Here is an 11,935-nt window from a genome sequence, read left to right as displayed (position 1 = left end):
GCAACAATAGGTGTTAGAGAGGATGTGGGGGAAAAGGTACACTCATACATTGCTGGTGGGGCTGCAAATTAGTGTAACCACTCTGGAAAGCAGTGTGGAGATTCCTTAGAAAACTTGGAATGGAATCACCATTTGACCCAGCTATCCCACTCCTTGGCCTATACCCAAAGAAATTAAAATCAGCATACTACAGAGATACAGCCACATCAATGTTCATAGCTGTTCAATTCACAATAGCCAGACTGTGGAACCAACCTAGATGTCCTTCAATTGATGAATGGATAAAGAAACTGTGGTGTGTATATATATATATATATATATATATATATATATATATATATATATATATATACATACATACAATGGAATATTACTCAGCTATAAAGAATAACAGAATTATGGCATTTGCAGGCAAATGGATGAAATTGGAGAATATCATGCTAAGTGAGATAAGCCAATATCAAAAAACCAAAGGGCAAATGATCTCACTGATAAGCGGATGATGACACATAACGGGGGGTGGGAGGGGGGCAAGAATGGAGGAAGGAGGGACTGTAGAGAGGGAAAAGAGGGGTGGGAGGAAAAAATAACAGAATGAATCAAACATCATTACCTTATGTAAATGTATGATTAAGCAAATGGTATGCTGTTACTCCATGTACAAACAGAAACAACATGTATCCCATTTGTTTACAATAAAAATAAATAAAAAAAATTATCTGGAGAGAAAGGGGTAGTTAGAGATGAAAGAGATCATTGGTTAACTGTTAAAGCTAGGTAACATATATGTAAGAATTATCATATGGTTAAAAAATTATACATAAGAAAAGTTAGTTAGGTGTGGTGACACATGCCTGTAATCCCAGTGACTCAGGAGGCTGAAGCAGGAGGATCCCAAGTCTGAGGAGAGCCTTAGCAACTTAGTGAGGCCCTAAGTAACTTAGTGAGACCTGGTATCAAAACAAAACAAAACAAAACAAAAAAATGTTAAAAATCTCCACAGGACCAGCACAAAGATCAATTTTTTTTGTCTCTCTCTCTTTTTTTTTTTTTTGGTACTGGGGATTGAATTTAGGGGTGCTTAACCACTGAGCCACATTCCCAGTCCTTTTTAATATTTTATTTAAAGACAAGGTCTAGCTAAGTTGCTTAGGTCCTCACTAAGTTGTTCAGGCTGGGTTTGAACTTGTGATCCTCCTGCCTCAGCCTTGTGAGCCACTGAGATTATAGGCATGTGCTGCTAGGCATTTGAAGCTTTTTTAAAGCTATTTTATATAAACACCCATTCTATTGATTGTCTGGAATGGAGGAAATGGCCAAAGTTCAATTAAATTAAAAAGTAAAACAAATCAGAGAAGATAATTACTGAGGTCTCCTACTTGTCAGGATCCAGCTTTTGGCTCTGATGTCCAACTTTTACACACACAGAGTCTTGGACTTTTCCAGTGAATTTTTATTAGTTAAGTCATGATTCAGCCCAGGGTAGGAACTACCAAGTACCCAGGTCCCCCTTTACCACCCTGGGAGAAGGACAGAAGACAGGAGAGGCAGGGTGGAACCAGTTCAGATCTTCCCAGGAAACGTGCCTTCTGCCCGTCGGTCATCCCAAGCCGAGACCTGTGGAAAGACAAGTCTGTGTCACTCCCTGTTCTGTGGGGAAGCCAGATGATGGCTGTATCTTCCCCACTCTGTCCATTTGTAACTCAGGTGTCTGCTGTGTGTCAACCACTGTCCCAGGAGTCAGAGAACCAGCAGTGACCCCAAAAGACAAAAATTGCTCTCCGTGAATGAGCTGACACACTGGGGGAAGTAATGGGCAGAAACACGGCAGACTCACTGTAGGGACATCCCAGAGTGCGGCCGGTCCTGCTTCCGGAACCCCAGAGCCAATGCTCTGAATACTAGGCAGCTGCATTACAATGAGGTTGATCTATGTTCTGGCCCAAAAGGATCTTCGAGATGTGTCATCAAGTTCAAAAAGGTGCCAGAGTACACGGTAAAATCCCAAGGTTAATCACAGATTTTGCACAGTATAAAAATGATGGCGAGGTCCTTATCTAATTGTTAATACTCTCCTTAAGTGTTCTCTGCTTTGGGGACCTTAATACAGCAGTTATAAGCATACTCCTTTTTTTTTTGGTGGTGCTGGGGATTGGACCCAGGGCCTTATGCATGTGAGGCAAGCACTCTACCAACTGAGCTATATCCCCAGCCCAGCATACTCCTTTTGATGTATCTACCAACTCACCTGCCCACACTCACATACCCTCCCCAGCTTTTGCTCTCTCTTACATGTTAGATATTAGAAGTGGATAAAAACCTGGACAACAAAAAATAAATCTGAATCCCCACTCATCACTTCCTAGTTGTGACCTTAGGCCAAGTTACTCCACCTTTCTGGGTCTCAGTTTCTAATTCTGTAAAATGAGGATACTGATAAAGTCTGTACCTCATGTTTGTTTTAGCATGCCTGACCATGTGTTTACAAAGAATATGGCCCACAATGTGCCTATTTTATTTGTATACACACACACACACACACACACCTTAGAGCTCTTTCTGTATTGTATCACATAAATCAACACATTCTCTATAAAGGCTGTCAAGATAACAGAGCATCATTTATGTAACTGGCTGTTTCTGAATGTCCCACATTACGAACAATTCTGCAATGGGTGTCCTCACATGAAAATTTTTGTAGGATGCTTAGATGTGGAATTGGCAGATCAAAGGACAATTTTCTCATTTTGAAAGAGCCTAGCAAATCTGACCTCAAAAGTGACTGGACCAACTAACAGAACCAATAGCTCTCTGCCACAAAACCTATTTTGCCAAATTAAACTTGGCAATATTAATCTTTTGTAACTTTTGGTCTGGACTGCAAGGTTAAAACAAGTCTTGTTTTAAGCCGTGTTTGCCTGATGACTGGAGTGGAGATGAACACCATCTCATGGCTGGGGTTCATCTGGATTCCTCATTCCAGACTTGTATGCTGTCCATAGTTCTCTCTCTTTTTTAATTCCTTGGCTGAGTTTACCTTTTTCCCTTTTTTAATTGTTCAAATTGGCATTTAACACACATAATGTGCTGGGGAAAGATGGGCAATGACTGGCTGATCTGATCCTTCGGCAAATTCCCTTGTGCCTCAATAATCTCACTTCATAGAAAGAAAACTAGGGAAATCATCCAAATACAGATAAAACCTTTCCTGACATGGAATTACTGAACACTAAGACCTCTGGAGATGGTCCGCATTCTCCCTTGAATGTGCCTCTGTTTCCCTAAATAAACCTCTAAGTCTCTGGTGCATGCTGAAATTCTTTGGTCACACATGTCAAGAACCTTGTTGGTTTGAGTTGAGTTTCCCCTTCTCTTCAGGAACTCGTTGGACCCTACTTTGGAGACATGTCTTTTTCTATAACACCTCTTGGTGGCTCATACAGGGAACTTCAGAGACACTGACTAATTGCAACAATTCCATGGTTGAACCAATTATAATGTGAGGATTCCAATTCATCTCAACAACTGAGACCAGTCTTTTCTCTGTTCCCATTAGATTAGACAGGCAAGGTTCAAACCCCTGGTAGGGAAGGTCTTCACCCCTTGCCAGCCTGAAGCAACCATAAAACATGGATCTTCTCTCCTCATCAATCCTTAAGATTAAGGGTGCTAAGTCTGGGAGTGGGGGATGAGATAGGGATTTGGGAGAGATAGCATCTCCAAGGAACCATCCATGAAACACTGAATGCAGGAAATACTGATGAACTGCTGTAGCTCCTGAGAGACTCACTCCCACCCTTGACCCATACCCTCGCCTGCAAAGTAATGTGAGTGCAAGGTGCAAGTGCAGGGAAAACCGGCACAAAATCATGGAGCTCTACCCTGACTCCACCTCTAGTCCGGCTTCTAACAACCAGCCCCCTATTAACACCCCACACTAACAGGCTGCTGTTTCTCTCTCTGGAGATGGTTCACCTTCCCCCTTGAATGTGTAGTCCTTGTTTTTGGAATGTGTATTCCAAATGCTCTGACTGTCCAGAGCCCACATTCTCCCTTGAATGTGCCTCTGCTTCCCTAAATAAACCTCAGTGTCTTCAGGAAAAAGTAAAATGTAAAAGAGGGGGGAAAAAAAGAGTCTAGTTAAAGGGGCATAGAAGTTTTTCTAATTATTAAAGATGATAGGATGATGGCTACCTAATAATGGAGGAGATTATATCGGTGTGAAAGTGGGTATATAATGTATGTTTGACTAAGAACAGAAGTGCAAAACAGTATCTAATATATTCATAAATATAAAAAAACCACGCACACACACTGGCACACAGAAAAGGAGTAGGTGATTCATACCCCAATTGCTGGGGGCTCAGAAAGGGTTAACAGAAGGACCGGGGATATAGCTCAGTGGTAGAGCACTTGCCTAGCCTGTGCAAGGTCCAGGGTTTGATCCTAAGTAACACAAAACAAACAAAAAACTGGAAGGCGCTACAATATTTTCGGCCAGAACAGGAAAATGAAGAAAAATCTGTGTGCCCCCTTTCTAGCTGTTATTTTGTGAATTGGTTACACAAAAATTTATTTTTACTTACATCAAGTTTTTGGAATAAAGAAGCCAGGGCTGCTGGATATAAAGGGTCCTGTGCAGAATGCATGTGTACCCAGAGGGGACGCCTAAGCGGAGAAACCATAAAACCTGATGGTCTCCGTCTAAGGGGCAGGCCCAGGGACTTACAGGCTAGGATGCAGGGCAATGACAGCATCAGAAACACACTTCCTAGGACCCTGGCCAGCTCGCACCTAATACAGGCCCTGGGATGGAGGAGGGATGTTACAGAATTACAACATATTATTCAAGATCACCCAGGGAGAAATCCTGGGCCCAGAATACTCAAAGACTCTTGAGACAATATGGTTTTGAGAGGTGAGAGGAAAACCAACAGCATTTCTAGTGATATAAGCCCCAAAGACTGTACGTTCAGGATGCTTAAAATACTGAAAAACTACAACATAATCTCCATCAAAAAAGAACCAGTTACTTTTATGCAGATATATATGTACTGTCACAAAAAAAGGCTCCAAGACACACTGATATGTCAAAACAAGTCAGAGAGTATACAACATGAACCAGTCATACGTGGAAAATTCCACAGCTTATTATGTATGATAAATTTATATAGAGAAAAATGGAATCATTTAATAGCAACTACTTTAGGGAAAGGAGACTGGAGAGTATACAGGGGACTTCTGCTTTTTATTTTCCTGCTCTGCTTCCACTTGTTTTTTAAATGAGCACTATTATTTTCATAGTAGTATCACACTGTGATTCTAAGACACATGGGTTTCCACTTATATCTGAAATTAGCATAGTATATTTGTTCTCAGCAATTTAAAAAAAAGATTCAAGTCCGGCATGGTGGCACATGCCTGTAATTCCAACAGCTGGGGAGGCTGAGGCAGGAGGACCAAAAGTTCAAAGCCAGCCTGAAACTTAGGGAGGCCCTAAGCAACTCGGTGAGACTTTGTCTCTAAATAAAATACAAAAAAGGGTTAGGGATGTGCAAGTTGCAACACAGATGGCTGGTGCCTCCTCCACTGTTCCCAATTCAGTTTAATACCTGGTACCAAAAAAATAAAATAAAATAAAAAAGATTTGGACATTTCTTAATATGTCTTATAGTCGATAGGATCCTTTGCTTTGATGAAACAGGGTAATGCTGAACATAAATTCTTTGTATTAAAAAAGGAGGGCCATGCTGGAGTTGTGGCTCAGTGGTACAGCACTTGCCTGGCATGAGTGAGGTTCTGGGTTCAATACTCAGCACTGCATATAAATAAAATTTTAAAAGATCCATTAACAACTAAAAATATATTAAAAAAAAAAAAAAGAAGGCATATGCCAGGCACAGTGGTGCACACCTGTAATCCCAGAGGCTTGGGAGGCTGAGACAGGAGGATCTTGAGTTCAAAGCCAGCCTCAGCAAGAGTGAGGCACCAAGCAACTCAGTGAGACTCAGTCTCTAAATAAAATACAAAATAGGGCTGGGGATGTGGCTCAGTGGTCGAGTGCCCCTGAGTTCAATTCCTAGTACTCCCCCATCAAAAAAAGACGGCATAGCAAAAGATATGATAATAGTGACAAAAGGTCTTATCAGATCAGGGCTAAAAGAACTGCCTTATTGTGTCTTCATTCTTTGGAGATTCCTATTCAAGTAGGTAAGGATGAAGTGACCTGAGATTTACTCTAGAATACTTCAGCAAAGGAAAGAAGAAGAAGAAGAAAAAAAAAAGGAATATATATGAAGAAAATGTGGAAAAATCTTGGTTAACTATTCAAAATTTGGGTGATGGATATAGTTGGAGTGACTGAATAATTTTCTCTACTTTTATATATAATTTTAAAATGCTCATTATAAAAAAAAGGACAGAGCTGCATATCTCTGTTGAGAGCATGACTGAAATTCATCTAGCAAGATGGCCCTGGTTGCCTTGGCTGGGGGTCTGGACTGGTTGAGCTATTGGTGAAGGTTGCAGAAAAGGCATGAACCCACGGAGAGTGTGATGTCTTGTCCTCCCTCTGCCCCTCAGAGATGAGCTCCCACCAAATCACCAACATCCCCTTCACTAAGTCCCCTCCCCAACATCACAAGGGCCCCCGTGGGAGGCACATACCCAGGATATGGGGCAGAGGGACTTGTACACACGTCGGTACCACTCACACACAGAGACATCACCCCCTTTCGCGGTCATTGCCTTCTGGCAGCGGTGGAAATCTGTAAAGAAAGGGGATCAGAGTCAGCCCAGACCAAGGGCTACAACATATTTCTGATCAAAATTCAAAGAACTTTTTACTTCATGACCAATTATACATTCGTATTACACACAGAGGAAACATAAAAGTGTACTAAAACGGGCTAGATATACCTCCCTAAATTGATTTTGCAACACTAAAGAACTGCTGTTTAATTTGAAAATTCTGGAGTTGGTAATTATGGCAAAACACAAAGGGCACGTGAGGGGATTAGGGAAGTCCAGAACCAGGGCAAGGCAAGGAGAAGATGGTCTGGATGCTAAGTACTAGAGAGGAAGGTAGGAGGGGGATTTAAAAAAAAAAAGGGGGCAGGCAATTAAAAACGAAAATTGTTCCAGGTATTCTGTTCCTGGGCACATTCCCTAGAAAAGAAAGACATGGACATAAAATAACATTTATAAGAATATTTACAGCAGCAGAATTTCTAAGAATCCCCAAATGGAAATCAAACTAATGTCCATGAATAAAATAAATCGTGGCACACAGTATGACATCGAAAATGAGCAAACCATATGCCACAGCATAGGTCTATCTGAAGTGCTGAATGAAAAAACCCAAACACAAAAGGAGACATATAGTATTCATGAAGTTCATAAAGAAGCAAACTTAAATGTAATGGTAAAACAAAAGTGTGATTACTGTAAGTTGACGGAGTCACATGTCTAGTGGGAAATAAGATATGGTATTCAGGGCTGGGGATATAGCTCAGTTGGTAGAGTGCCTGCCTCCCATGGAGAGGAAACCAGCATGCTGGCAGTATTTATTTTTCTTTGTGGATTATGGCCACACAGGGTTCACTTTAGAATTATTCATTTAGCTGTACCACGTTTTATTCATTTCCTGTATGTTATATCACAAGTGCACACACATGCTCCTTTAATTAAAAAAAAAAAAATCATCATCATCATCATCATCATCATCATCATCATCATCATCAAGCTGGGCATGGTGGTACCCACCTATAATCCCAGCAGCTCATGAGGCTGAGATAGGAGGATCTCAAGTTCAAAGCCAGTCTCAGCAAAAACAAGGCACTAAATAACTCAGTGAGACCCTGTTTCTAAATAAAATACAAAATAGGGCTGGGGATGTGGTTCAGTGGTCAAGTGTCCCTGAGTTCAATCCCTGATACACACAAAGAAAAAAAAAAAAAAAATCACTATAGGAACCAAAATTTGTAAACCCGGCCCACATCCTGAATACAGTTGGTGATGAGGACCATGGGCCCTTCTGAGGTAAGATGTTCAGAACAGGGCTGGGTCTGTGGCTTAGAGGTACAACACCTGCACTGTGAGGCACTAGGTTCAATCCTCAGCACCACATAAAAATAAATAAATAATAAGATTAAAAATTTAAAAAAAAAATAAGAATAAGAGAGAGGGTAGGATGCAAAGATCCCATAAGATAAGGCAAAAGGTGAGTGACTTGAGGTGTGAGACCAGGAGAAGGTCTGTTTTCTTCCATCACCATGCCCTGCTTACCTAGGTAGTTCTGCCAGCAGTTCCTGGTCTGGTTCTGGTTGGGGAAGCGGCTGTCAAAAGGGGCAGTCTTATAGTTCTTGATTTTGGTCTTGATGTCTTCTGCCATGATGCTGACTCCTAGAGGCAAAGGGAGTAGGTCTTGGCAGGGGTCTCTGGGGGGCCTGATCATGGGGATGTCAGACCAACCAGCGCCAACGGAGGAGACCCAGACATAAAAGATGGGTTGGGTGTGAACAAGCTATGGGGCAACTTCTTAGTAAAACCAGGCCTGCCTGGTCCCCAAATAATACTAGCTAACATTTACTGAGTGCTTACTACATGCCAGGCCCTGTTCTACACATTTTATTCTTAAGAGTCACTCTAAAAGCAGGACCAGGCACAGTGGTGCATAACCTGTAATCCCAGCACCCTGGAAGGCTGAGGCAGAGGATCACAAGTTTAAGGCCAGCCTCAACAACTTAATGAGACCCTGTCTCAAAATAAAAAGAACTGATGGGGGATGGAAATAGGAAAGACAACAGGATGAATCAGACATAACTTTTCTATGCTCACATATGAACACAAGACCAGTGTAACTCCACATCATGTGCAACCACAAGAATGGGATCCTAATTGGAAAGGGTTGCACTCTGTGTACAATATATCAAAATGCACCCTATTGTCAAGTATATCTAAAAGCAACAAATAAAAAAATAAAAACAACTGAGCATGTGGCTCAGTGGTAGAGCACCCCTGTGTTCAATCCCCAATACTCTCTGTCCCACCCCCAAAAGGGCAGGAATTATTACTATTACTGTTGCCCACACCAGGAAGGGACAGGGTATCTAAGTGTCTTCCTAAGGTCATATAGCATACAAATGTCTCTATCATTGGCAGAACCTATACTGCATATGTTCTTTTCATTGTTTTGGTGCCACAAACTCCTTAGGGGTTTAATGAACCTATAAACCTCTTTCTCAGAATGTTTAAATGCATTTAAATTTTGCAAAGGATGACAAAGAAAACCAGTTATATCTAGTCAGGGATTTGCAGAGTTCTACAATTTTGAAAAAATGATGAGTGGAAATGATATTCTGTAACATTTGCAACAATGACCAAATATTTGTGATTGCTGGGTGCAAAGGTGCACAGCATGCCTGTAATCCTAGCAATTCCAGAGGCTGAGGCAGGAGCATTGCGACTCTGAGGTCAGCCTGGACAACTTAGGGAGGTCCTGTCTCAAAACAAAAAGTCAAAGCATGTGCCTGTAATTTGAGCAACTGAGGATGACAAGAGTGAGGCCAGCCTCCACAACTTAACAAGGATCTATGCAGCTCAGTGAGACCCTGTCTCAAAATAAAAAATAAAAAGGACTTGGGATGTGGCTAAAAGGTTAAGTGCACCCTGCATTCAATCCCCAGTACCATTTAAAAAAAAAAAAAAAAAAAAAAAAGAAGGACTGGGGATACAGTTCAGTAGTAAAGCACTCCTTGTTTCAGTCCCCAGTACTGTCCCTTAAGCTCCAAAAATATCTAATTTTGATCCCTGGTAAAGTTATAGCTGCTGCTAATAATACTGAAATTGTTCCCTCAATACCTAACTAAAAAAAATAACTACATTCCAATTAGAGGTTAGTAAAACTAAGGATGCAATCTCCCCTCCCCCATACCACCACCCTACTCAGGTACTGGCACTCCTTGAATTCTATCAATTGTGCACCCAGGGTTGAAAATCTTTGATATGCCTCTCAGGAGCTGACAGTTTTCACCTGGAATCTGACAGAAAGTGCCTAGTTCCAGAGAATCCAAGAAGTCATGGCGCCACACAGAGCTGCACAAGTGTCAAATACAAGCGGCCCCAAAACAGTCTTTCGGGGAACCTAGAGGGAATTGAGGGCCGATGTATAACACCAGCCGCTTGGACTCAATCGCAAGAGTAGTTTTGTGCGAGATCTCAACCTTGTATTAAAGGATAAGGGTGGATCGAAATGTTGCGGCCCCTTCAACGTCCAAGAGGGAGGAGGGACGAGACAGGTTGCAACCCAAATGAGCCGCGGCAGGCCACGACTGTGCACTTCTGGTTAAAAGCACTGCAGTCCTAATTACTGGGTCCAAACCCGGATCGCTGTATAGCTTCTGCTGAGTAGCCTAACATCTCTGAGCCTATTTCCTCGTTGTAAAAGGGGACAATCACAGGACCTACCTCGTAGGCCTAGGATTAAATGAGTTAATACAAACTGCTTGGACTATTGCTTGGTATTAAGAAAGAATATTACTTAATATTCAGCTATTACTATTAACAGAACGACAGGCCCCCAGGGTTAAAGGCCGGCGGCCGCTGCAGAACCGAAGCTTCATCCCGTTCTCAGGGAAGCTGGGGTCGGGTTCCTCAGCCCTCGTGGCTGGGGTCCCAGGTTCCCGAGGCCGCCACACTCACCTAAAGACGCCCCTGCACCAGCGCACAGCTCAATGTGACCCTTTGCAAAGACGCCAGGATGAGACAGGAAGCGGAATTAAGACCCGCCGGAAGCTGGGTGAAACGAAGAATAAGAGAGTCTTTCCAGCGGCTAGAGCGCCGCGGAGATACCACTCAGGCCACGCCCACACAAGAGAACTGCGGCCTCCTATTGGACTGAATGCCTATTCATCATCACTGCCTGCCCAATGGTGAGCCTGCTCGGCACTTTGGATTGCGCCTTTACCCGGGAAAGGAGTTCTGCATCCCGGGATTGGCGGGGGAGTGGACGTGGAGAGAATATTCTAGCCAAAGTACTTTTATTCATGCCAGAGATATTTATTGACACTTCTATAAGGGTGGATAAGGCATCACTGAAGAAAAAAATTTCCTACCGTCATAATTATTACGGGATCAATTGTTAGGGAATTGAAAATGAACCAGTCTCTCTGCCAGTATCCCGAGTCATAGTATGAAGAGTGCTCAGACGCCACCTCTCTGTTCATTAATATCTCTCCGTAAACCTCAAAAAGCACAATTTACCAAAGATTTGGATGACCGAGGGCTCATAAATCAAATTCCTGCATCACAGGGAGAAAAGGGTCTGTGATGGATCTGGCAGAAATTGTTTCAATCTGGGAAAATGGCAACTCTATTGTCTTTCTACTTATGTAGTTGTCCTTGACTCCTATCTTTGTTTCACAGTCCATAACTGGTCTATTAGAAATTGTGTTGCTTCTGCCTTAAAAATATACCCAGAATCTTCCTCGGCAACTTGTGATTCAAGCTATCATCTCCCCCAGCCTGGACTATTGCAGTAGTCCCCTCCCTGACCTCCAGGCTTCCCTGTTGCCCTCTTTAGTATGTTCTCTTAGTCAAAGAAGTGCTTTTTTTTTTTTTTTTAATTGTCCTTTTTATATATACATGACAGTATAACGTATTTTGACGTATTATACATACATGGAGCAGAACATTCTAATTAGGATCCCATTCTTATGGTGGAACAGAATGTGGAGTTACTCTGGTGGTGTATTCATATACGAACATAGGGAAGTTATGTCCATTTCATTCTACTGTCTTTCCTATTCCCATTCCTCTCCTCTTCCCTTCAGTCCCCTTTGTCTCATCCAATGAACTTCTATTCCTCCCTCCCCACTCCCCTTATTGTGAGTTAACATCCATATATCAGGGCTGGGGTTATGGCTCAGTTGGTAGA

The 11,935-nt window shown here is 42.2% G+C and overlaps 1 protein-coding gene across 1 annotated transcript; it reads right to left on the bottom strand.

The window, feature by feature from the left end:
* Positions 1-1,432: 1,432 nt before the first annotated feature.
* Positions 1,433-10,825, bottom strand: COX6B1 (cytochrome c oxidase subunit 6B1). Its single transcript, XM_079118025.1, has 4 exons — positions 10,702-10,825; positions 8,287-8,403; positions 6,667-6,767; positions 1,433-1,617 (listed from the first exon to the last, which is right to left on the bottom strand). The coding sequence occupies exons 2-4, from the start codon at positions 8,390-8,392 to the stop codon at positions 1,564-1,566; spliced, it is 261 nt and encodes an 86-aa protein (XP_078974151.1). The 5' UTR covers positions 8,393-8,403; positions 10,702-10,825; the 3' UTR covers positions 1,433-1,563.
* Positions 10,826-11,935: the final 1,110 nt, after the last annotated feature.

Source organism: Sciurus vulgaris, assembly GCF_902686455.1.
Source record: "Sciurus vulgaris genome assembly, chromosome: 17".
In the NCBI taxonomy this organism is placed as follows: domain Eukaryota; kingdom Metazoa; phylum Chordata; class Mammalia; order Rodentia; family Sciuridae; genus Sciurus; species Sciurus vulgaris.
The sequence above is the reverse complement of the archived record's forward strand: the minus strand, read 5'-3'. Positions and strand labels throughout refer to the sequence as shown.